The sequence below is a fragment of the Microtus oregoni genome, unplaced genomic scaffold (assembly GCF_018167655.1).
Source record: "Microtus oregoni isolate MIOR12 unplaced genomic scaffold, Mior012 000216F_ref0000361, whole genome shotgun sequence".
Classification (NCBI taxonomy): domain Eukaryota; kingdom Metazoa; phylum Chordata; class Mammalia; order Rodentia; family Cricetidae; genus Microtus; species Microtus oregoni.
Window position 1 is genome coordinate 163,375 of NW_024544884.1, and position 27,356 is coordinate 190,730.

The 27,356-nt window shown below is 39.8% G+C and overlaps 1 protein-coding gene across 3 annotated transcripts; it reads right to left on the minus strand.

Annotated features, from left to right (window-relative positions):
- Positions 1–4,623: 4,623 nt before the first annotated feature.
- On the minus strand, positions 4,624–14,323 carry LOC121445585 (holocytochrome c-type synthase). Of its 3 annotated transcripts, none has more exons than XM_041647723.1 (7): positions 14,179–14,323; positions 13,445–13,600; positions 10,999–11,150; positions 10,542–10,690; positions 9,557–9,676; positions 6,520–6,606; positions 4,624–5,950 (listed from the first exon to the last, which is right to left on the minus strand). In XM_041647723.1, the coding sequence occupies exons 2-7, from the start codon at positions 13,557–13,559 to the stop codon at positions 5,752–5,754; spliced, it is 822 nt and encodes a 273-aa protein (XP_041503657.1). In that variant the 5' UTR covers positions 13,560–13,600; positions 14,179–14,323; the 3' UTR covers positions 4,624–5,751. The 3 variants fall into 3 exon arrangements, with proteins under 3 accessions (XP_041503657.1, XP_041503659.1, XP_041503658.1); XM_041647725.1 differs by having other exon boundaries at positions 14,192–14,298; XM_041647724.1 differs by having other exon boundaries at positions 14,116–14,262.
- Positions 14,324–27,356: the final 13,033 nt, after the last annotated feature.

Sequence of the window (27,356 nt, forward strand, 5' to 3'; positions counted from 1 at the left end):
CTCTACATATGTACAGGAAACTCCCCATTTTCACGAACAGGACACAATGTCTGTCACATTTCTCTTCCATAGGCCTCAAATGTTCTTCCTCACCCATCCTATTTAGTTGTACATCATTTTCTGAACAAAATTAGCTTAAAATGTCACAAATACATCAATAGAAGATCCTTCTGGCTCTTTGCACAGGCTTCAGTCAAGCATCACTACCCATTAGCATTATGGTCTGTAGCATTATCTGAAGGTCTTTAAACTGGATGGGGATTTTGAGCTTTGTACATTTTAGACTAGGCAGAGATAAGACATCTTTTTGGGATATGTTTGATAAATGCATTCTGAACATAGGCATGTTGTTTTTAAGACACTTGCCATGTGTAATAACAAACCATGCAAGGCCATCAGCTCCTTGAAAATGCAGACACAGGTGCACATTTTCTAAAGAAAAAGCTTTGAGAAGGGACTGACAAACATGGAGACACCATCTTTTAAGAAACACTGCCCTGCCGGGCGGTGGTGGCACACGCCTTTAATCCCAGCACTTGAGAGGCAGAGGCAGGCAGATCTCTGGGAGTTCGAGGCCAGCCTGGTCTACAAGAGCTAGTTCCAGGACAGACACCAAAGCTACAGAGAAACCCTGTCTCAAAAAACCAAAAAAAAAAAAAAAAAAGAAAGAAAGAAACACTGCCCTGCAAAGACTCTTGACACCCTAGCTCTGTGCTATATGGGACAGTGAAAGAAAGCGACCCACGATGCCGCTCTGCTCCGGATGGAAATATTAAGGGATAGTGAGATGGTTAAGTGGGTAATTCCATCTACACAGCTGTGAGAAGTTATCAACACTGAAATGAGACTTTCAGCTGTTTGTGGGTCACCTATACCCTATAAATAACCCCTCAGCCATGCCCTGTAGGCCCAGTAAATTCTTTGGTTCACCAGAGTCTGGCCTTCAGTGGAACGGCACTCTTATTTGTCACTGGAGACTTATAAGGAGGCATATATTTACATCTCTCCCAAAACAGAGTTCTCTGTACCAGAGAGAGAGAGAGAATGAATGAATGAATGAACGAATGAATATATATGAAGACAGGTGTTACCCTTACACAAGCCAAGGAATATCCAGAACCTAAAAGCAAGATATGGATCAAATCTTTTGCTTTTGCTAGAGGGAACAAGACCTTGTATTTTTGGCCTTCAGACCTGTGAGAATAATTTCTGCTGTTTAAGGTGCTCCATCATGTGGCCTTTGGTTATGGCTACCTAGCAAACTAAGATGGTGAGCAAAGGTCAGACAATTAGGAGCAAGAGCAAACATTTCACCTGCTCAAGGGAGTGGTCACCACCAATTCACATAGAAGCAGGACAGCGCTTTCTGCATCAGTCTGGTGCACTGCCTTTACCCGACTGTAATCCTGCCTTGGTGTGATCACCTACAAGTCATGGGAGATACTTTCCAAGGAAAAGTTCTTGTTATTAAAACAGAACTTGGATAAATGAAGCACCTTTCAGAACTGAGAACAAGACAGGCTTCAGGGAAGAAAAGGTGAATAAGCAAAACGGGAAATTTTTGGTATTTCCAGTTAACCTTTGCTTTGGCATCTCCTCCTTATAACTTTGGCACATGACTATGGTAATAAGCAGCAGTTGGAAAAACAGTTGCAAAGTTGGGAGTGGGCGGAAGCCCAAAAGATCCAGGGAAAAATGAGGTCTACATGGTGACTTGACCAATAGCATCAGTATCTCCTGAGAGGTTGTTAGGAAGGTAAATCCCCAGCTGTCCCATGCCTACAAGATAAAGGACCCTGGGTGGGAGCCCAGGCACCCGCATTTTAACAAGCTTTCCAAGGAATTCTGATCTCCAGAAACTTGAGAACAGCCCGGCTGGACAAAGAACACAAGGACAAGAGATGGGAAAAGCAGAAAAAAAAATCTCAAATAATGCCCTCATGTACTACTTTGCTTAAATAATTTCATGCCACACTTCAAAAACAGCTAAAATCAAATTATAAAATGATTACATGTTAGATTTTATCTGAAAGTCCATAAACAGCATCATCCACTTGTCCTTCTGCAAGGAGCAAAGGCCACTGGCTCTTCTGGGTGATGTGTGCCAGCAAACCTTTTTTCCTTACATGACCCATATACAAGATACATCACTGACTATTTCAGTTCAATTTGTAGCAGGGAATTTAAGAAAAAAAACCAGCAAAACTGTGAAAGAAATCTAATTTCTCTGATTATTTTCCCAGTCCTTCTCATCTTCATGGCAGCATTCTGAGTGGCTCTCTTGTAGGATGTACTGAACTTCTATCTATGAAGTTGGTTTGTGTTTACATTTTACATTAGGAAGTTCAGCTTAATCATGCTTGCCCTGTGGGACTTGCATATTAAGCTAACCAAGTCTCTCCTTAGGTCTATGTATTATTAAAAGGATATTCCTTTAGCCATTTTAAATAACACGTGGTTGCTTAGATTAAGCATCTATATATCTACCTAGAAATACTTAAAATCAGAAGAGCCTCCTGATCTTGCCAGATTCTTCCTGTGGAGTGTCTCAGCACCTTGACTTTTAGCCTTAAGTCAAGCTTAACTTGACTTCCCCTTTGTCTCTGTCAACTGTGGGGATGGCTGGTACTGAGTTCTCTCCACCCAGGCCTCTGCTCCAAGAGCACTCAGACATCACTTCACAGAATTTGCTTCACAAAACGACTCGGTCTGCTCATTTGGTAGTCATGAAAACTGAGGCCCAGAGACAGAAATGTCACAGAGTAAGCAACGTAGAGACCATTCAAACAAGCCACCAGCCTTCACGGTATGCCCTCTTATCAACAAAAACCTCGAGTCTACAGCAATACAAATGATTGAACATCGCTTTGACAGTCACGTGGAAAAGAGATAAATACAGAATGTTTTGATTTTGATAGGGAGCAGTAACTCTGCCAGAAGGTAAACACATCAGGGACCAAAGAATTTGGTAACTTTCTTGGTTTTATTCCTGTTGCTGTGATAAATAGCCCAATAAAAGTGACTTGAGAAAGGGCTTTTGCTCACAGTCCAAGGCACTCCATCATGGTGGGGAAGTCAAAGCAGCAAGAACCTGAAGCAGCTGGTCACCTTGTGCCCACAATCTAGAAACAGGTGAATGCATAGTTGTAATAATTGGAGCGGCGGGGCTACGTTCCCGGCACCCTGCCGCCCGCATGGCTAGCTTTACCTGAAATAATTACAAGGAAACTGTATTCTTTGAAACACCGCTTGGCCCATTTCTATCTAGCCTCTTCTAGGCTAGCTCTTGCACCTGGACTAGCCCATTTCTAATAATCTGCTGTAGCCCACGAACTGGCTTACCAGGAATGATCTTAACCTGTGTCTGTCTGGAGTGGGAGAATCATGGCAACTCCTGACTCAGCTTCTTCCTCCCAGCCTTCTGTTCTGTTTACTCCTCCCACCTATGTTTTAACCTATGAGGACCAAGCAGTTTCTTTATTGCTTAACCAATGAAATCAACAGATTGATATATGACACTCCCACATCACATAGTTGCTAGAGTTTGGCTCACTTTCTTCATTTATGCAATACAGAATACCAATGAAGCAACCATGCAGCACACAATGGCTGCATATTCCCGCTTCAATTAATGCAATCAAGACAGTCCCCCACAGGCATGCCTGGAGTCCCATTTTCCCAAGAGATTCTGAATTCTGTTAACTTGACTACACTAATCATCACAGTAACTAAATATATTGAAAAGTACTTATGTGTATCCCTAACCCATTTAGAACCATAGTGAATTCTCTTTTTTTATTTCTTTCTTTTTGGGGGGAAAGGGGAGGGGCTTTCGAGACAGGGTTCTCTTGTAGATCAGGCTGGCCTTGAACTCAGAGTTCCACATGGCTCTGCCTCACGAGTGCTGGGATTAAAGGCATGCGACAATACCACAAGGCCCATAGTGAATTCTTTACATAAGAATTCTACCATACCATGATTTTGTTTACAGAATGAGCTCTGATACTGGGCTTCTGTAGGCAGATTTATCTGTCCTGGGTGTGATGTAGAGTGGACATCAACATCACATAAATGACAGCTAGTGAATTCATAGGAATACTAAATGCTAATATGTAACCTAGTTTGAACTTACCTTTTCTGTTAATACTTTGCCTGATACACAAGTATATTCTGATTCTGAATAACTTTCCCACAGACAAGAGGTTTTAAAATATTGGAGAAGATCCAAAATGAATCTCAAGTTATATAAAACATATCAGAGCAGAGTTCTACTCCCTAGATAGACTCAAGTGTAATCTAGCCACAAAGCAACTCTGAGTGTTCAGCAGGTGTAGTGTATATAAAACTGTTTATCTTGTAATTTACTTGACAAATGACTTTCACAATACCTTATCACTGCAACAGCAAGAATCCTTGCCTGCAGCTTAACTTTCAGTTTCCAGTCATAATGCTATTTGTCAAAATACTTTATCCTATACTCAAACAACTGCAGCTGTGAAAAGGACCAACAGTGATGACATTCTTATGCAGTTTAAAAGTGATTAACACATGAGACCACTGTTGCATTTAGTGAAGTCTGTGCCTGAAAAAGAAATAACTATAAAGTCACTCTGAGATGTTTCAGAATCTTTCAACTGTCAGCTTTATTTAAAAAATACAGATATTTTTAAATGTTGGATTTTAAGCATCATATAACAAAGAAATCTACATCAAATTACTAACTCAAAGATACAAACACCATCCACTAATTTAATACTACAGTATTTAGGATAAATTATATTTTCATTGTATCAGCACATAAGAAAACAAGTTATTTCTAACATGCTGCTATAATTAAAATTAAAACAAGTTTTCAGCAGCAAACTTAGTCTTGCTTAAAACAAAGATAAAATTGATGGTGAATTGATGCAAACATTCCACAAAAAAAAAAAAAAACCACTTCTTGTGAATTCTTACACTTATCCAATATAACTTTATTTTTCACAGAGACATTGCAGGCCCTGTGACTGCAGCCAGGCTTTCCAGGTTTACATTAGGCTACTGTAAATAAGCTCCTGGTTAGAGAATGGATTTGGGATGTGATAACATAAGGTAATTTGTCAACCTTCAGGGACAATGAAATGATTTTTTCCTTAATAGTTATATATTAGAACAGAAATGAGGAGCAAAGTATTTTGAAATTTGCATGTATCATCTAGTTGAAACTTCTATCAAGGTCAAATCTGAAGAAAAAACTTGGCATGTCTTAGTCTTACAGAGTACTTTCAGTGCTCACTTTTGCATTTTTTCAAGGTTGTTACTTAGACTGTAGGGATTTAAGAAATATTGCTTACTTTTAAAACAAGAGTAAGTGCTTCTTTTATATTGAATATAGTTAAAATATTTGGCAGGTAAAATCATCACATTTTCAAATACTCCTGAGAAAACAATAAGGACAAAAACAGCTTTCTATGCTTTTTTAAGAACTCTTTTTTCAGACTGTCTATAGAGAATAACACAAAATACCACAGTTAATGGGAAAACTAAGCGACTACTTTCCTCTTACACCAAATGAGGAAAAAAAATTTAATGACCTATCAACTACAATGGAAAATGTGGCTCAAAATTTAATGGAGCATAGCATCTTTGCATGAAAGATCAAGTTTGATTACACACTTGAAAAGTACCCATGGTGACGTTATGAATGCATTTAGTTTTAACATCTTTCTCAGAAAAAAAAAGTTTCAGTTTTTTCATAACAAACAAAAGTGGTTACGAAGTCCAGCGCCACCAAGCAACCTTCATTCTGTCCCATACTGCTGAGAATGAATCAAAGGCAGGACGCACATCCAGGATGGTGAACTGGTAGTCCTTGTTAACCTCACCACCATCATAGTAATCAATGACATACCTAACTTCTGTGCCACAACGGTTGATGATCCAGTCATGCCTGTCGAAAGGCAACTCATACCTGGAATGAAAGCACAACAGTGAATGCTAAGTGCTGGTCTGCGTTGATTCTTGGTGTAAGCAGAAAGACAATCAGAAAAATAGCACATGTTCAGATGCCTGATCTCACATGCAAATGCCTAGCGGGGGATATGAGACGTGGGCAATAAGCCTATGGTGCATAGAGAATGTGGCATTGAAGAACTTTGATGAGTCTATGTCAGATCATCTGTCTATAAATGAAAAAGGTTCATGGGAAAGAGACCCATGCCAGAAGGCTAGCTAGAAGGCTGGAGAAATCTAGGATGCTAAGTAACCCAATTACACAAAAGACAAGGGAAGAATGAGGCAAGATAAAGACCACAAGAAGAGTAAAAGGACAGTTCTAAGGATCCCCCCAAAAAGCACAATTCAGTCTTTGGAGAATGAAGTAGGAAGACAGCCATTCTACCCTCATAATTCTGCCCATCTATGAGTAAACTCAATGAGATAAGGAAATGTAAGCTGGATATACTTTACAAGTGGAACCACTTTCTTACACTCTAGTTTCAGTGGTGAGAATGTCAACAGCAGTTGTATACTGATACTTACCCCATCCAGGAACGAATTCTTGCCCTTGGTGAATATTTTCTGGCTTTGCCTCCAAATCGGACCAATGATGGGCCACAAGGACACTCACTGAAAATGCCCAAATAAGAACAGTCTATTAAAGATACTTTCTTTCCTTTGACAGAATGATGTTACAGTTTTATAGTAATATCTTTTTTCCCTATATTTATTTGCTATACTACCACATTTACAGAGGACATTAACTTATAACAGAATTCAAGTAAATTGGTCCTATTTGTTGGAAACATTTCACTTTCCTTTTAGGTTGTATATGTTTCTCTCTAGGCATCTGCTTGGCTTTCCTGCGAAATTCGGGAGAAAGGACCTTCTCATTTGAGAAAAGGGCACAGGCACACTCTCAAAAAAAACTGTGATGTATTGTGTATATTCCTTCTCTTTTGCATAGAGCAGCTAGGATTTCTGCACAGAAACAACAGAAGCTGCTATATACAATCAGCTCTTTGGGTGTATGGGCTTTACCTTCACAGATTCAACCAACTATACACTAAAATACTTGGGAAAACACTGTATCTGAAAACTGAGGATATAGCTCAGTTGGTACAGTACTTGCCTATCATGCAGAAAGCTCTGGGTTCAATGCTCAGTACCACATAAATCAGATACTGTGATGTATATTTGTAATTTTAGCACTCAGGACGTGAAGGTAAGGAGGATTACAAATTCAAGGTTACATAGAGGTCTCCCTGGGCCACACAAGACTGTCTCAAAAACAAAGACTGTCTCAAAACCAACTGAACAAACAAACAAAAAAAAAACAGTAATAAACATAAAACTGTGCATTTGCACTAAGCATATCTGATTTTTAATCCTTTTCGCTGTTCCTTAAATAAAATAGTACAACTATTTACAATATATTTACATTATTTTAGTCATTTATAAGTGACTGTCTAAATATGTAGGAAGATGTACACTACACATTATATGAAAATGCAATGAAATAATAATATAAGGAACTTTCAGTATACATGGCTTTGTTATCTTCCGATGCCCTGGAACCAATCCAAGAATATTGTGGGAGTACTTCCTTGTTTCATTTTAACCAATTAACAAACTCTTTGAAGCAAAAAAGAATGGGGACTGACTTCTAGGAACCAATGTACGTACTGCTGAGCCTGTTTTTTAAGTAAACTGATCACTGGCAGTGTCCTAGTTAGTATGACTGAGTTCCCTTAAGGGCCTGTCCTCTACTGACACAAGAGTACAGAGGATATTCAAGACGCTGCCCTTGACACAAACCTGATTCCCTGATGTGGGCTGAAGGACTGGTCCATTAAGACAGGAGCCACTAATTTTGTTAGCTGCTCCCATTGGTAAAACAAGCTAATAATCCCACCATGTAAAGAAAAGAATCTATATCCAGAGTACAACAAAGCCAGATTGTGGACTTTCTAGTATCTCTTCTCAAGAGGTTAACAGGTAAAAGCAGTAACTCAATGTATGTAACTTTTCTTTTGAAGACATTAGAGGGAACTTTTATGGCCTAGCTAATTTTGACAGATATTTGCAAAATGACTAGAGGTAACTGAATTGACAAGCTGAAATTCCTTTAGCTTTTATTTGTTTTTAAAATCACACTGCAAGTAATGAGCAGGTGGCTTTAATTAGAGTACATTTTTAACCTAGGTTATGACAGCTACTTACATCTGAGTTAGCCAGTCAGGTCTTTCCTCTAGGTCAGAGGTTACTTACCACCAGGAAAGTCTATCCAACTGGCATCCAGCTAGCAACACTTACGTAGAGTTCATACTGAAATGCTCAGTACAAATACCAAAAACAGACTAGTATAAAAATAAAACAGAAAGTGGCTTTTCTCTAAAAAAAAATTATTAATTATGCTTTGGAAGGAATTTGAAATGTAAGCCAGATTATGATAGGCCCTTGCTATGAAAGCTCCTTCAGCCAATAGCCTTTAAGATAGCAGCTCACTTGGGCATGGTCTCTTAGACTATAAATGCAGCTGTAAAGCATGCACTGGCTCTCTTGCTTCCGGCTCTCACTTCCGGCTGTTAGTGTCTGTTCATGTTCCCATTTGTGCAGAGGACTGTGATCTAGGACTGTGATCTGTGAGTCTCCCCTAAATAAATAACCCTGTATTATACGTAATTCTGAACTAGTGCGGTATCATTTTGTATCTTCCCCTATCAGGACATTGTTCTTTGTGAAGATACTCCCCATTGCTTCACTTCTGGAGGTGATGGTCTCAACCAGCAGTGTCACATCATTCCATAAACATCAAGCCTATGACAATTCTGGACCAGGTCACACCCCAAAATAAGTCCAGATGGCAGAGTTGCAATAAAACTACCAGGTGATGTGGAGAACCACTACTTTTTCAACTGACCTATTCTCTCTGAGAAAAGGGGCCCATGTGAAGAAAGACCTTTAAGGTCAGTCCTTACAAGGATTCCAAATAGTGAAGGAACAAAATAAGTTCTTTCCTATATCCCTTGGATCACAAAGCAAATTAGTCTCGTTTCTGATGTGCTCTGTTTTGCTTTCAATGACTGACCTACCATACTTCGTTCACTGAGAGATGATGCTCCACCTACCCCTTCAATCTGGTCAAGCTTGAAACACTTGAGTCTTTCTAGCTATGTCAGAAAAGGAGATTTGGCTTCTGTTTGGTGCCTCTGGAACCTAGCCACTGTGAGGTAAGGCAGCTGAGACAGCCACATTTAGAGACTGTGAGCAGGTACCCCTTTGCTAGATGGGGGTTCATGGGTCATGGCTTCAGGAAACTAGCCCACAGCTCTGCAGCAGCCATTTCTGATCATGTCCTGATCATCTGAGGCCTAAGTCAGCATGGAGCACAGCTGAGCTATCTTTGCTTCAAATTCTCTATAAACATAAAGCTCAGGGAGTAAGAAAGTATAGTCTACACTATAAGAATCATCACTATTACACAAATGACTAACAAATTATTTAAATGTTAACACTGTAGGAAAGTTGATATGCAGTAAAAGAAAGAAGCAGGAATTTTTTTAGATAACATACTTACTGAGCATGAAGAGCTTCCCACTTCAAAATCTCCTTCCATGCCTGCTCATTATTCTGATTGTGAATTCTAATGATATTATACATATCTTTCTGACTAATATCATCATCCTTCCACTTCCACCTAAGAAAGAATGTGCCAAAATTTATCAAATATCATTAATAAAGCCAAAATAGTTACTTCATGTATTCATAAAATGGTTTATACTTTTTACACACTGAAATCAAAGATTAATGGTTCATCTTAACCTCATTTCATGGAATTCTCCAAGCATACTAATTCACCAAAGCATTATTAATTTAGTACCATTGATAAATGATTTACCAACTTTTTCCTGGCACTTTATATAACAGAGTTTCTTTTTATATTTCTAAAAATATATTTGTTGTGATATGAATTGAACAGATTGTCCGGCTCAGGTAGAGCCTATTCAATCAGTTATAGGCCTAAGTATAACAAAAAGGTGCAGTCCTTTCCATAAGCAAACAGGAACTCCTGAATGTTTGCTTGGGCTACAACATTAGGCTTTACCTGATTTTCAACCTGAACTTAAATATCAGTTATTTCTGGATTTTAAGCTTCCCAATTTTCAGACCAGAACTTCTAGCATCAGATCCCCTGGTTCTCAGGGTGTGTGACTGATTAACCACATCACTGGCTTTCCCAGGTCTCCCACTACCTGACAGCAGATCTTGGAACTTATTGGTGGCATCCATGATAATGGGAACCAATTCCTTATAACAAATGTCTTCCTAAACACTTCACCCCTACTCCACCACCCCTTTGCCCTGTTACTTATGTTTTTCTAAAAAACACTGACCTTGAATACTAGCTTTGTACTTATATTCTGATAACTCTGAAAATTCTATTATAAACTGATAAACTCACTAAAAATTACTGTATTTTTGGAGGTTAAAAAAAACGTTAACATTTAATTCTGAGATAAATGTGGTAAGCAAATTATCTTCTAAATAATATTCTCACTTACCCTTTCCGTAGCATGGCATTCCAAAACATCTGTTCAGAAGGGTAAACCCACTTTTTCTCGGAGTCTGCTCTTGGAATAGATGACTCCTCTCTTGAGGTAGACAAAGTAAATGGCTGCCCTGGGGATGGGGTCTGATTAGGCGGTGGCATCTAAGGAAAATCAGTATTGTATTTAAAGGTCAGTACGATGATATAAACCAAAAAATAGTCAGTACACCCTGGAAAGTTATTCACCATATAAGAAGTACAAATTCCCATTAAACCAGCAACATCAGACTTTCAACCTCTGACATTTTTGGTCATACTACTTTTTTGTTGTTGTTGCTGTGATGAAATAACCACCAAGAAAAAAATTTATGAAAGATTTATCTAGCTCATAGTTTGAGAAGACACAGTTGACCATGGTGGAGAATGCAGGGGTACATAAAATGCCTTTGGAAGAGATAAGTGGAGATTACCAGGTTTGAAGGATCTAGGTTCTCCTTATTCTTAGCTGCAGCACCAGTAACAGGGCACTCCACGTACTCATAGGCCCGATCTTGGTGGGCAGGCACAGAGTGTGCTCTGCTCTCACCAGTTGGTTCAGATGCTACTGCAGTCATGGGACAGCCTGAAATAATCAAGTATTAAAAAACAATCACTGTTAAGATAACATACCAACAGTGGAAGAAGGTACTATTAGTTAAGACCTTAAAGAGCTAAAATTGTGACCAACACAGTTGAAAAACTAAGTTTCTTCTACTTAAAGATGCCAAGAACTAAGCCAGTTAACTTTCTAAAGATGACAAGATGCTACAAATATACTTTCCCTTTAAGAGAAAAATATGTACATTCTCTAATTCTATCATGCCCCCAGCAAAAAATAAGCTAAAATCATTCTGCAGATTCAACAGTGGGTGTTGCCCATTATATTATTAGCAATGTCCTACAAAGTTCCTACTTGGACCAGCAGCTGGGAGCTGACAGAGGAACCTAAGTGAGAGCTGGCCATACTTTATTGGGTCTCTCTGACTTCCAGCCATTAGTTCCTGACAAGTCAATGGAGTAGCAGCCACTATGTAAGCATCTATTCTTGATATACCCCCTCAAATATTGGGCACAGGAGCAGAAAATGAGCAGACTTTACAAAGACTAAAAGAAAAACATTCCGTTCTGCTCATGTTTGTTCAAAGACTCAAGTAAGCCACAGAAAATCCCTATTCATCTGAGGTCTAGTCCTTGTCAGCGGATATAAAAGCTCATCAAGAAAGCAGACTTGTAAGGAAATATACCATGAGAGACTCATGCTTCTGAGTCTTATAAACAGAGGGGCACAAGTAGCAGTCAATGCCCAAGCTCCTAGGGTGCGGATCCAGGCAGGTGTGGGGACCGAGAAGCTTGTTTAAACATCAGGTGATCAGGAAGGTACTTAAAGATCTATGTCACAGAATAATGGCTGCTTCTGTCATGGAATCCTCCCTTGTTCCAGGCACCAGTAGGAAATACAAAATATGCTGAATGCTAGATGTCATACATAGAAAAGACGGTTTCTTTCACTTCCTTAGCCCCTCCTCCCAGGCCTTCATTTTCCAAGACCCCAAGCAGTTCACTTTAGGGGTGAAAACATAACTGCAATACCTCTCTCTATGACAGTAAAACACTAATCTTCCCAGAGCATTGATCCCAGGTGGGTATCAGAAGGAAAACAGTGCTATACTTTCCACATTATATAACCTAGAGGCCCATTAGTCTCCTAGAAAGACTCACATTCTTTACTATAGAAATAAAGCAGGATCACAAGTCTCTGTGGCAGATAAAATAATAAAGAGGACTACTAGAGAACAGAAGCTGAGAGCCAAGCCACACTTGCTTTGTTTGCTTTCTCTCAATTTCTAGAAGAAGGAATACTGGAAGAGCATGGGACCTGTCCTTGTCCAAGGTCACAACATTTTCACCAACTTCAGAACTTACTAGCTAAATGACTCGGAGTACAGAAGTTAGTTTCTCTGAGCTTTAGTTTCCTTGACTATAAAAAAAACAGAAAATCAATCCCCATACAGGTTTATAAAGGTGAGAATGTAAGCCCTATCAGGCAAAGGATTTTTGTCTACAATCTGCATTGCTGTTTCTCTCTCAGTCAAGAAACAAAAGCCAGCATTGCTTGTGAGAGAGAGTAAGTGCTGACCTCTTGGAGTTAGGCTGGCTAACCCAGAGAAAGAATGATGGCACAGGATCCGTGAGCATGCAGGAAACATGAATATGCAATAAGCATACCGACTGCCCCAATCTGAACTATCAAAAGCAGACAGGCACTAATTAAAGAACTTTTTATGCTTCCAACCTTGCACTGACATAATGGTCTATAAATTCACTTGGTGAAGGCTTATTTTGACCTAGATGAAGACTACAGCTGATACGGGAGTAGTTTATTGAGACATAGCTAGACTGAGCTTTCTCAGCTCTGGCTTTCTTATTATTTAGCAACCAAAGATTCCATCCATGTCCAAGGCGGTAGGATGTTTAGCAGCATCTTTGGTCCCACCCCACTATATGTCTCAGTTGTAAAAAGGCAAACTATTTATTAAATGTCCCCTTGAATGATGGTTCTCCTCATCCACGACTAAAAACCCCTGATGGAGACACAGGGAAACTTTGGAGAGGCCATTTTGTGGAACAGCTGCTGGGTTTCCGGGCATGATCTCAGACACCCATCATCATAATCCTGTGAAAAATATTACATTACACCTACAGATGACAGACTAAGACACAGAGAAGCTGTTTATGATAATGGCTAAAGAGCAGCAAAATTAGGATCAGTCCCAGGGTGCCTTACTCCCAGGCTTACAAGCCTCACTGGCAAACTACAGGCCTCTTCCTTTAGAACCATTACATCTCTTTCAAATTTCTAGCCAACAAGCAAACTACCTTTCCTCCTCCGGGCTTCATGCATCGGACATCCTGAAGGCGGTGAATGGGGCTGAAGATCTGAACCGTCTGAGGTGTTCACTGCAGCAGCAGGAGTAGATGTGGAGGAACCCATGGCTGGAACCACAGGGATGACTCCCGGTCTCAAATTTCCACCTGCCAAAGCAATAAGTCCGATTTCAGTGCAGAGACTTAGCAACCAGACTATCAGCCCCTTGTCATTCTGACACTGGCTGAACCTCATTCTTCTTCCCCATCCGATGGGAAAGTACACTTGCTTGGGAGCAGTTTTAAAATACTGCCCCCTTTAGGGGAAGTACCGTGAAACCTATGCCACCATCTGGTGACACTTCTCTGAGAGACTGGAAACACGTAAGGTGAAACCGTGTCTTCTAGACGTGTTTAGACCTGGTGGTGGGGTCCTGTGAGGGGGAGGGGGTGACACGGGTCCGGGAGACGAAGCATACGGAACCGGACTCGAACCCCTGTCCTCGGGGGCCCCCGGTCTCAGAGAAGACGGGGAGGTTCAAAAAACAGGGGAGTGTCACCAAATTGGGAGGCCAAGGCGCACCGAAGAAGGGCAGCACGCCACCGATCTTGTTCACCTGTCCATGTGCGTCCCACCCGAACCAGTCCGCGGTCCCCAAAGCCCACCGCACGCCCTTCAGCACCTCAGTCTCCCCTCGGACTGGCCCGGGCGGCCACTGCGTCGAACCGCCAAGCCGGATACTCACGGCAGCGACCAACCTCCGCCGCCGCAGCCGCAGCCGCCGCCGCAGCCGCCTCCTCCTCCTCTTTATCCCAAAGGGGGTCACCGCTAATGCCCGGGTCACAGCCGGCTTTCTCGAGCGCCCTTGACTTCCTTTTCCGAAGGCGGAACTTCCGGAAGCACTGGGGCAGGCCGCCGACTGAGAAGAAGCCCTGTCAGTCAGGGAGGATGGGGCCCACCCCTTCCGGTTCGAGGCCTATAGCCGTCCACGCCTTCTCTCTGACCCCGCCTCTACGGTCTGGGCGGTGTTTTCAACTCGGCTGGCGGCTAGGCCGCAGTGGAGCTGGAGAAAGCTACTCTGTTCCTTGTGCGTGTGTGCTTTAGGGAGCAGAGGGGGCGCCCTGGAGTTGTCAAATTGCTGGGGGGTTGTTTTTGTTTTTGTTTTCACTGTCACTATGCGCGTCCTTACGTGTTTCCAGTCTCTTGGAGAAGTGTCACCAGATGGTGGCATGGGTTTCATGGTATACTTCCCCCAAAGGGGGCAATATTTTAAAACTGCCCCCAAGCAACTAACTGTCTTTAGGTTCTTGAAAGGTCAGTTTGTATCTTTTAATGGACACATAGTATTCGTGTGGATTTACGGAATAACATACTATAATTCAGTACCTACGCTTAAACTTTGTTTACCTAATCCTTTCAGGACTCCAGCAGCTGTTGTGAGTGTACTCCATGTAATCAAGGAATTACAGTTTTCATATAAGTATTATATTTCATATAAAGTAAAATAAGTTTTCATATAATTTGTGTGTGGTAAACCAGAAGATGGGGGATAGTTATTTCACCCGTTACATTTTTGTAACATTTTGTACATAGACCGAGAACCATTGTGCTAAGGTGTGTATATAAAATCCAGCCCATCAAATCTTTTTTTGAAGTTTGTGTGTAAATGGTTTCAGGTCTAATCATGTTGTATTGGATAATATGTACTATATTTTTATATAACATAGATTTATATCTTTTTAAGATTTTCCATATGTTCTACAAGTCTTTCTTCTCTCATTTTACATGGTTAGTTTCCCGTTTTCAGAATATTTTTTTTCTTTTTTCCAGGTCCCTAGTCCCTTCCTAAATTTCACATTCCTATTTGAAATTCTTTGTTGTATCACACTAATCCATTCTGTTCCACCAGTCTCTCTTCTCTTACTTTCTGCCTTCTCTCACAAGCTCTTCACCACCATTTCCTGTTAGCGCCCGCAGTTCTTACTTTTCTTTCACAATTTATTGCAAGATTATCACCTTTCCTGGGTCCTGAACTTCCAGAGTTTTCCAAGATTAGAGGCAGCAGGAGACCTCACACAGGATCATGGCCGGAGAACAGAAAAATGATATGGCCTGGGTATGAGGACATGGAAAAGAAAGTTGCATCAGTGAGGAAGAGCTCATAAAGAGGAGCATGCCCTAGTTATAATTAATCTTGACAAAGAAAATTCTACTTTTCCATTTAAGTGTAATTTTCTTACCTACATGTGGGTTTACTGAAGTTAGAATATATATCTTTATTAAGCTTTTAAATCCTGTCAATTATATTTAAAATATGTCACACCAGGGAGTGATAGTTTACACTCTATGATCAGTCTCCTATGAGATAGGAGCTTACACTTAAAATTATTACATCTTTCATCACAAATGTGTTGCTATGAAACATGTCATCCCTAGCAAGGGCTTAGTGATATAGGAGACTTTTACCTAGTACAAGATTCCTATCTAAATGTGGACCAGTAACTAAGTCTATTATCTGGAAGTTTAGAATCAGTAAATCCTTAACGATATCCCTAATTCAATGATAATTATGGAGAACATATAATATATCAGGTACTGTAAAAATTGCTAGGAATATAAAAATGCCGAGCAAAGGATTTGTTCTTCAGGAATTTATATTTAAGTAACTTATAGGTCAACTAACAATAAAATACATCTAAACAGATATAATTTCATGTTATTTGATTTGAAATATTATTTGACAGAGACTGAGGGGGAGACACCACTATTGAAAATTTGATCTATGTAGAGGGGATTTCTATCTGGAGCTATTTCAAATTCAGAATATCAGACCCTACAACAGATTTGTTGAGTTCAGGTCTACCTTACAAGTGGATACTAATCAATGCTAATGTTGAACTCAGGTCCATTCTGAAAGCTGAAGGCTGTTTGCTGATAAATGACAAGGAAAAGCCCAACTTCCTTTTTGGAATCTACACGTATGAAGATTATAATAAGCAAAGTTCTGCTTCTCATTAAGGTAGGTCTTCTCAGTTGAAAGTTGTTTTTGCTGCTCCTATATTGGGGCATTTGGCTATATTTGGAGACATTTTCAATGGTCATACTGGTGACAGAGGTTGTTAGTAGCATCAAGTGGGAAGAAACCAGGGATACTGTTGAATATCGCAAAGCACACAGATCTTGTAATAGAGAAGTATCTGGGTTCATGTGTTTATTAGCCACCACCATGGCTATTTTGAAAAGTTCCTCCAGTTTTATTAAAATGATGTCAGTTTCTTGAAACCACAGTAATAATCACCCCAGAACCTACATAACTTGCTATAGCTTATTTTCCTAGATTCCTGATCCTTGGAAAGGACCCCTGGTGTGGTGAGAGCTAGCCTTTAATCCCAGCATACAGGAGGCAGAGGTATGTGGATCTCAGCCAGCTCAAGGCCAGTCTGGTCTGATTTATATAGTGAGTTCCAAACAAGCCATTGCTGCATAGTGAGAACCTCATCTCAAAGAACAAAGATGTTTATGGATTACCTAACATTCTTTGACAATTTGCTGGTTATTCCTAGCAATGGCCAACTGTGGACCAAAAAAAGAAACTCAGCCTCTTTCCTTCCTGCCCCGCCTTTCTGTTCTATAACTGGCCCAGCTGATAAGCAGATGGCAAGCTCTAATATTTACAGAGACTCCTCCATACAGTCACTTCACTAAAAAAGGGCTTTCACTGTACCCTTGTCCTTGTCTGTCCAATGTCAACAGTGTCAGTGTGGAGAAACACTAGATTCAGAAATCCATGGACCCAAACTGACAGCTGAAGTATAGACCTTCACAGTTGGAAGAGATAGAAACAGAGAGGGTGTGAGAGACAGAGACAGAGACAGAGACAGAGAAAAACACTAGGTAACTACATTGGGGTAATTTAACTTATTTCTATTACAACAGTCATCATGAAACTGAAATGGGCAACAAATGGTATGTAGGTTAGGAATAAGATTATTAATATTGATGTCCTTATGATGAAGTTGCGGATTCATTTGTTGTTGCACATGAGCTTTTTATGGGTGGCAGCATTTAATATGAGTGGGAAAACATGGTAAAAGGACTGGTAAAAGTGGATGTAGTAAGCATTGCTTCAGAGAGAACCTCATAGAGCCACTAAAGCTTCCCTTGCTCCAAGTGGAAATAATAGTAGAGTTTTGCCTAGAGGAGTGGAGATCCAATCTTTTTGTCACTGAGGATATGCTTAGTGATAGATCAGGTTTGCTAGTGCTCAGTGATGATCACGAGAAGAGGGACAGTTTTGATGCTGTGAATTTTCAGTGGCTACCTCCCAGTAAGCTCGCTTATTCTTTTGACGTGAACCATCGTGGTATACTACAGTTGCCAGAAATTATAATTTTCTTGAAAAGATGAGAGAGCTAAGAGTGGAATAGTGTGAAAGGAGCAAAACAGTTGACTGCTAATTTTGAGAACTGAATAGATTTATATGTGGAGTGAGATCAAGTTTGAGTAGTCCATGAAAGTTGTAACAGTAGTTGTTGCTGAGAAATATGAAGAGCAGCTCATAATATCCTTTGGAACTCAAAAGAATGCAATTGGTTACAGATAAGGAAATGTAACTCATCACATATGGTTGGATGCTAAAGCCACAAGAATGGATGGCACCATCCTTCAAGGCTTTTGGTCTTCTTTGTTTTCATTCCATATTCGAAAGAACCTTATGACTTTAGTTTGGTTTCCCTATTAGGAAAAAAACTGCATCACTAGCCAACTTAAATATATCTTTTTTTCTCTGGTGGTTTTACCTCTTATTATAAGCACTGTGAATTAGTAAATTGGAAAGAAGATAAGTTAAAGTGGAAGGAAAATCGAGAAGGTGAGGTAGAATTTGCTATAGAGGAAAGGGGAGACGGTGCTCCAGTGGTTTGGAGTCACTCCACTCTAAAGCAGGATCGAAGGATTAAAGCCACAGAAGACAAGATGACAAGCCATTCTCTACCACCGCCACATGAAATGTGGTTTCCGAAGAAATGAACTTTGGGAGATATTGAAATTCATATTTTAAGTCTCAAATCTTCATAGGCACAGATGTTTGTGGTATTATTCTATTGTGTAGATTCTCTGCAGTAATATATATATATATATATATATATATATACAATATTTAAGTGAAAAGTTATTGGTACAAGTATTTGGAAAATAGAATCAAAATATAGCAAATGGCCCCTCTTTCTCTGTCTGTTCCCTTTTTCTCCCTTCCCCCCATACACACACATATGGTAGCAATAGCAATATAACACTTTATATTCAAAATAATGCATTATAAATTATGATATATGAAATGGTTTCAAGAAATGCTAAGACATTCCAGTTCCCCTTCTGTTCTGGAAATTTTCTGCCAATGTGGTGTGGGAAAATTGTCTGTATTCTGTCAATCATGTTTTAAATAAACGCTGATTGGCCAGGCAGGAAATATAGGCAGGAAAACCAGACAGGAAGTAGAAATGATATAATGAGAACAGGAGAATTATGGGAAGGAGGAAGCTGATTCCTCCCACTCCTGCCCAGATCATTGAAGCAGCAGGATGTTATCTGCCCCACTGAAAAAAGGTACTGAGCCACATGGCTACCATAGATCAGAAAAATGGGTTAATCAAGATGTTAGAGTTAGCTAATTTATGGAGACCTATGTGTGATTTTCTTTGGGGCTAAACAGTTGTTGGGTACTGGGTGGGACAGAAAACCCCAACAACTAGCAGGCCCCTTCATGTTACAGAATGGCGCCCATGTGGATAACTGCATCCACAGAAAGCCTGACAAAGCTTGGTAAAGACTAGAGTAATGCATTTCAATTTTCAGCCGTAGCAGGAAAAAAGCTGAGTTTTTTTTTAAACTGCAGCCTTTCTTGCCCATCCTGCCAGGGAAAACTCCGACTCTTTCAAGCAGGTGGTCTAGACTATGGAGCTCTGGACACAATGTTGCAGCTTGCTTCCTGGCAAGGACCTTGAAATGCCATAGGAACTTTTCAGTGTTGTTTACACACTGTTGCAGCTTGCTTCCTGGCAAGGACCTTAAAACGCCATAAGAGTTGTGGCAAAAAAAACCTCTCCATATTCCTTAGCAAATTAAAGCCCCATGTAGTCAGAAAAAGAGAGATATACAGTAAAGAAAGATTCAGAGAGTAACAAAACCTCTAAATGGTTTACATTGTGTTAAAAATATATACAGGCTAAAGATTAAAGTTCTCAAAAAAAAACAAAAGAAAGAAAGAAAGAAAGAAAGAAAGAAAGAAAGAAAGAAAGAAAGAAAGAAAGAAAGAAAGAAGCCTGGGAGGCAGAGACAGAAGGATCTCTGTGAGTTCAAGGATAGCCTGGTTTACAGAGGGAATTCCAGGACAAAGATATACAGGGAACCTGTCTCAAAAAGCCAAAAGTTAAAAGTAAAAATAAAAGAAATAGAGGTTAAAATAAAGCCTCATAAAGATGGAAAATACACAGAGACTCTTGATACTGTATGCTATTATACTGTCTTTAAATTATTTGAATGCTGAGGAAGGAGCAACAGCTGCTAAAATATATTTGCTTATAAATGCTGCAGAATTAATCCAAGATAGGTATTTTGAAAATACCTTGTCTTCAAAATTGAAGTCAAAAGATATGTTACTTTGGAGAAGAGATTTTGCTTTTGTTTCCACAGAAAATGAGAGGCTGTGGATTTATTCAGAGTTAAGAAAAATCAGCTTTGATCAAGGAAGACCACCTGAGAAATCTCCGGTAGGAACAGATGGCCTGGCTGTCTGGGTTCTACATCCAGAACAGATTAAAGACTGCTGCTTGAGATGATCAAGACTCACAGGATACTTCAGTCAGGACTTGATCATAACTCTAAATTTTCTTTAGGTCCCCATAAGATTATCAGCGCCCCCAACCAGCTGGAAGTAGCCTAAACAGTTGTGGGGTACTGGGCGGGACAGAAAACCCCAACAACTAGCAGGCCCCTTCATGTTACACCAATGTGCCAATAGTTCTTGTGCTACTTCTGAAAGAGAGGTAACAATGTTATTGGGAAGCATTGTCCATGAGGTTATCTTAGGAACACTCTATTGTCTCCAGATCTGTTTTATCAACTATTTCAGGGTTCTTTGTAACCATTTATGTGTGGGTATGGATACATGTGCACATGCATGTGTACACATATGTATTTTAAAATAAATTATAGGGATTGGCTCAAGCCATTATGGGGGCCAGCAAGTGTAACACCTTTAGGGCGCAGGCTTGCAGACAAACATCTCCTAAATTCTTGACATGTGTTAGATGTGGTGCTATACTCTGAGGCCAGGGCACGCATGGATGATATTTCCTGCTGCTCATCAATACTCCAGGTAGCAAGACAGACACAGTGTCACATACTTTCATTTTTTTTTGTTGTTGATTTATAAAAAATATGTTGGAGTGTAAAGAAAATGTAGTGTGCATCTTTATTCTGTTCCAAATGGCAGGGAAAACAGAACTGAATGCTGGGAGGAAGAAGGGCAGAGTCAGTGAGATGCCATGGACCCACCGCCAGAGATAGACATGCTGAGATTTTGCTGGTAGGACATGACCTCGTGGTGATATACAGATTAATAAAGATGGGTTAGACTAATATGTAAGAGTTAGCCAGTAAGAAGTTAGAGCTAATGGGCCAAGCAGTGTTTTAATTAATACAGCTTCTGTGTGGTTATTTCAGGGTTAAGCTAGTCAGGCAGCTGGGAGCAAACAAGCATGACCTCCTTGCAACATGCATGGATCTTTTGACAGAGAGAGAGAGAAGAGAGAGAAGAGAGAGAGAGAGAGAGAGAGAGAGAGAGAGGAGAGAGAGAGAGAGAGAGAGAGAGAGAGAGAGAGAGAGAGAGAGAGAGAGAGAGAGAGAGAGAGAGAGAGAGAGAGAGAGAGAGAGAGAGAGAGAGAGAGAGAGAGAGAGAGAGAGAGAGAGAGAGAGAACATGTTTCATGCCCAGGAAAGACAGAAGAAGAGGGTGTCAGACCCCTGTAACTAGAGTTAAAGATAGCTGTGAACCACAATGTGGGCTCAGAAAATTGAACATGGGTCTTCTGCAAAAGTAACCACAGATCCATCTCTCCAACACAGAATTTTCATTTTTATTTTACAGTTTTGACCATTATGATTGAACAATTCAGTGGCTTTAAGTCTATCCACAGTATTATATACACATCACAATGAACTAAGTTTTGTAGGCTAATGCAGGGGTTATTCCTGGATAGTAAACTTTTCTAGATGCTATAGACCAGCTACTGTCTCCCTGGATTCGTTTTGTAAAACCACAAATGACAGCATTTTAGCATTGTTTTTCTTCACTTAAAATATCTTTCATATTAGTACATATATCGTTCCTTTTCATTTGTACTTAATAAATGTATGCTATGCCAGTTATAGATTATTAGAATTATTATAGTTTCATAACTGGCCTCTTAGTCATGAACTTCCAGTACCATCCTATTAAAAATAATAGTATAATGGTTAATTTTTAACAGCACTCATACTAGGTCAGCACTTGTGTAATTCTTAGAATTGAGATGATTGGCTCAAGAGGAATAAGTTTTGTTTAAATGTTGGTAGTTAGGTATACGTTTAAATGTTACCTATTTGTCATGACTTTTCTCAGGTTTACTGAGGACTGACTGACAGAACAAGAATCTATTTGAGGATTACAAAAGATGATTGATACACTGTGGGATGATTACCATGATAACATAATTAGTATATACATCACCTCACATAGTTTCTTTTCAAGTATGCCGCATATTAAGATCATCATATTAATCATCATGCTATACATTAAATTCCCTGGACAGATTTTAGCAGGAGACAGGTTTTTACTGTTCAGCAAATGGATAACTAGGAAGTCAATATATACCAGGCTGGCCCTGAATTTGTCTCATTTCTAGAGTGTTGGGATTATAGGCATATACTCTCACTCCTATATATGCATTCCTCTTATAACTGAGCGTTTGTACCATTTGACCGTCTCTTTCAATTTCACTTACCCTTTGACTTCAGGTCATCACCCTTTTGCTCTTCATATAGTTTAGAGATTCTCCATCTAAGTGAGATCATGTATTATTTGTCTTGCCATGCCAATACCTTGCCACAATGTCCTTTGGTTTCATCTCAATAGTCACAAATTGCAGGATTCCTTATTTTAAGAGCTTAGCAGTATTCTGCTGTGCATATAAACCATGACTTCCTTATATATGCATCAGTCTTGGTTGTTGTGACCAACACTTCAGTGAATATGGAAAAGTAGATATTTTTAATTATTTATTTTATTTCCTTTGACTATACATCTAGTAATGAAATTGATGGATCATATGGCAATTCTCTTTTTATTTTAATTTTTGAAGTTAAAATATGATTCCATCACTTGGAAGAAGCTCTTTTCTGTAATGGTAGTATTAATTTAACAATACACCAAGGTTTTCTTTTCCATTCATACCAACATTTGTCATCTTTTGACTTTCTCATGATGCTCATTTTAACCAAGTATTAAGGAATAGATCATTGTGATTTTCATTTACATGTGTCTGATAATTGATGATTTTAATCCTGGGCAGACAAGTATTTTAAGCGGGGAAACCTCTGTGCAAACCCACAGAATATCATAAGAACTATTGTGAAAGATATTATTGACCATAATAGGTTACATGTATTTGTTAAATAAAAATCTTGACAAAGAGCTTTTGAAATGTATCTTGGACATTTCTTAAGGATGAAAAAATGGATTCTTGGGAATTTCCGTGGCACCAGGTTTCTCCCTAACCCCATAGTGGTTACCTCTACCAAGATCTCTCTTTCATTGCTCTCCTACTCCATCCCTCTTCCCCCTCGACCATCCTGTTCCCTCAAGTTCTCATCTCCCATCCCCTTCCCTTTACCACCACCCTCGCCCCCAGTTTACCCAGGAGATATCATCTATTTCCCCTTCCCATAATGATCCATGTTTCTCTCTTAGGGTCTTCCTTGTTTCCTAGCTTCTCTAGAGCTGTGGATTGTAATCTGGTTATCCTAGTTTACAGCTAGTATCCACTTATGAGTGAGCACATACCATGTTTGTCTTTCTGGGTTACCTCACTCAGGATTTGTTTTTCTAGTTCCATCCATTTGACTCTGAATTTCATGATGTCATTTTTTTTAACAGCTAAGTAATACTCAATTTTGTAAGGCAAAGACATGGTAAATAAGACAAAATGACAGCCTGCAGAATGGGAAAAGATCTTCACCAACCCCACATCTGATATAAGGACTGATCTCCAAAATTTATTATAAAGAATGATTTTGCTTTCTTTCCATCTTCATTTCTTTGCTTTTTCCTCTCCTTTGCTTTTTCTGAATATCTCCCATTTGTAAGCTATTATGCTATACACACACTGAAAGAGAAAGACCTACTCTGGCATCGATAGTGAGGATCCAAGTGACTGGAGTTTATAACTTTTGAACACAACTGATTTCAAAGTTGTCTTCACATCGGGCCTTCGTTATCTATGCTTGTGGTCCCAACCACTTAGGTGGCTAAAGCAGGAAGATCACATGAGCTTAGGAATTTGAGGCCAGCTGGGATGACATATGGTGAGCTTCCATCTCATCAACAACATCAAAAAATAAAATGACTTTCAGAGAGGACATGAGTAAGCAGCCTCAGATGAAGACCATTCTAACAGGAAAAGCGTTGAAATAAAGAAGGTAAAGCACACCTGCTTCCCCTTGGGATTTAGCATTGGCAAGAATACTCGGTGTGTAGGCGAATGTTCAGAACCGGTTAGAACTATTTGAAAGACTACAAGCTTGGGATTTAAGCAGGGTGTGGGAGCATAGCAGGTGATGAACCAAGGGGATTTGCTGTATTGGAAAAAAATAAACTTAAATATCAACCCTATTGTGGACTGAATGTTGAGCACTTTCTGTTTTTGAAGTTGAAGATAACTCTTGTATTCTGGATTTCTTTGCCTAAATGCTACAAAACTCACTGAATGTTCTTTTTTTTTTAATATTTATTTATTATGTATACAATATTCTGTCTGTCTGTATGCCTGCTGGCCAGAAGAGGGCACCAGACCTCATTACAGATGGTTGTGAGCCACCATGTGGTTGCTGGGAATTGAACTCAGGACCTTTGGAAGAGCAGGCAATGCTCTTAACCTCTGAGCCATCTCTCCAGCCCCTGAATGTTCTTTTTAACATGAATTTGTGAATTTCTCATGCCATAGAAGTGTTTTGTGGGTAGGAAACAAAAACACTCTATATTGCTCAATACATTTTTGAATTTCCCAGGATGTATGTTTTGTGTTCCAAAGAAGATACAGACTAGCACTGGAAGGCAGGCTTAGTATTTCTACTCTATGCATCTTGGTTTTATATGTTCCTTTGATGCTATTAACGAGAGTTTTAAGGGTTTAATGATTTGGTTATTAGACCCTTTTCTGAGTCTTGAATGTCACGATAGAGACAGGATTTAAAACCTTTCATATTGCAAGCCATGAAAGTATATACTATATGTGCTCCATCCATGAGTCAATAGATGTTCATTCCACACCACTAACACACCTCCACAGAAACATTTCATCATGTCACCTGGGAGAACTAGAAAGAAAAAGAAACACGTTTGGAGAGGAGAACCAGAACCTAAATTTCAGCAGTAAGAAAAATCTCCAATGTTGCCACTTGGGGGCGATAGAAGTTCAGAAACTGCCCTGCCGATCTCGAGGCAAGCAAGCACTTCTGCTGGTTTATTTATTCAAAGTTGGAATTTGGACGTGTGAACCACTATGCTCTTGGCAGTTCCTGGATGAGAAACAGAGTCCTGGGGCGGGGGGAACAAACCAAGGCTAGAATTAGCACCTTGGGAGACCACCTTCAACACAAAAACTTGCCTTCCCTGAAGGTCTTTAGAATTTCCTTCAGTTCCCTTCAGTCTGAAACAAGGGAAGTCGCTTTACACTGCAAAGAAGTGAGAGGACAGAAGAGTGCTTATTTACAATTACTTGAAAACACACGCTGAGTTCAGTTTAAATGCCTTTAAGACACCACTTGGAACAGGGCCTTGGCGGCTGTGTGTGGACCTCAGTTGGTAACTGCATTGGGGAAGGTAGGGAAGCAACAGAGTTTGTCATAAGGAATTCTGAATGATAGTTAACACTTCTGGGACATTTAAAAATTCTAATAAAGGGAAATTAGGCAGGTTCAAAAAAGTACCCTATGAAAAACAAAGCAAAAATTAGGGGGCTGGCAAGATCGCTCAGTAGTTAAAGGCACTTGCCACCAAGCCCAACAACATGCATTCAATCCTTAGGACACATGGGGTGGAAGGAGAGATCTAATTCTTGCAAGTTGTCCTCTGTTCTTCATCTGCATATGATGAGAAGCAAGCACTCAGGCTCACACATACATAAATAATTTTAAAAATATACATCTTTACCGCAGGAATAATTTTTGTGGCCAATTGATGCAATTCTGAGAACTTTACTTCCTCTTCCAAATTTACTCAGCTGTACTAGGAATAGGTGTCAGAATTGTAGTCTGGCTCTGGCACCAGAATTTAGCCAGCACACTCCATGAAACATCAGTGTCAGAGGACCAACTAATAATCCTACTTGATCTTCTTTTCTTTTTCAAGATTTTTATGAAGAAAATGTCTTCAGCACAAGGATTTGTCCTGATTCCACTCCAAGAAGGACAAAAGGCAGAGATATGAAATGAAGTCTAGAATGTACTCCTGTGCCTAAGGAAAGGCATCCATAGATCCAAGATATCATGGTGCATCCCGTGCAGCCCAGGCTGTACATTTCTTATTGTCATCCTGGCATGGGTTGAACTAAGGTTTCAATGATTGCATCTAAGATGAGGCCCCATGGAACTTGTGCTTATTATTTTGTGTTCTGGAACTTGTTGATACATACTGCTAAAGGACATCCATAGACCTACAAGTTGTCAGCTAAAGTAAAGACATTTTGGGGTTGAGTGAGAAATCCGGTTTGAGCAAATTTAAATAGAAAAGGGGAATTTTTTGTTCATATCCCTGACAGTCTAGGGCTGAATTCAGCTTTGTCTGCATCAGTTCAAGACCATACTGCTAGAAGGACTCTCTCCCAGCAGTTTAAGTGTTCTGGAGACTTCACTGATCGTGTCGCCTTTTTTCCCCTTGCTGGATCAGCTAGTGTGTTTATGGAACAAAGAGTAATATAATTAGCAAAATATAGATAACAGTGATTGATAGTACATCTCGTCACATGAAATGACAGAGAGAATGTTCCTCAGAAGAACATAGGCCTGCTGGACTGGAGCATCCAGAATCTGTAGGCAAACAACTTGTCACCGTGTTAGGAATTTTGTTGCTATGATAAAATACCCTTAAAGATGGCTTAAAAGAGGAAGCATTTATTTGGGCTTAAGGTTTCAGAGGTTTCCATTCATAATAGTGAGGATGCCATGGCAGAGCAGACCGGCTCAAATTGTAGCTGCCAGGAAGCAGAAGGAGAATGTTCTTGGTAGCTCTATTTCTCCTTTCCCTCTTTATTTCAGCTGGGCTCCAGGCTAGAGAATGGTGCTGCCCACATTCAGGCCTGCTCTTCTCATGCTAGTTAGTACTCTCTGGAAATGACACATGCAGACGTGTGTTTTTTTTTAATCTCCTAGGTGCCTCCCAATCCAAACAGGATGACAGTCAAGCTTAACCGCCCTCATCTGTATGGACAGGAAGGTAAACTTGCTGTCTAATAAGTAATGCATTGGTCAATAATAAAATTGCAGTTTTGCTTCCTTGGATTCTATTATAGGCCTAATTAGAAGGTTCTGGATTCTTAGGTAATTAATTTGAGAAAAGCCTCTAGTAATCTAAAATGGGTCTTGGAAAGATTCCTTTGTTCACCACTGCTTA

Bases quoted from the DNA above. Each gene is read 5' to 3' on its own strand.
- LOC121445585 (XM_041647723.1), bottom strand. From the start codon at position 13,559: ATGGGTTCCTCCACATCTACTCCTGCTGCTGCAGTGAACACCTCAGAC. The intron at 11,151-13,444 runs GTAGTTTGCTTG...TGATTATTTCAG, and splicing joins TGAAGCCCGGAGGAGGAAAG to GCTGTCCCATGACTGCAGTA. The intron at 9,677-10,541 runs GTAAGTGAGAAT...ATTCTTTCTTAG, and splicing joins AATGCCATGCTACGGAAAGG to GTGGAAGTGGAAGGATGATG.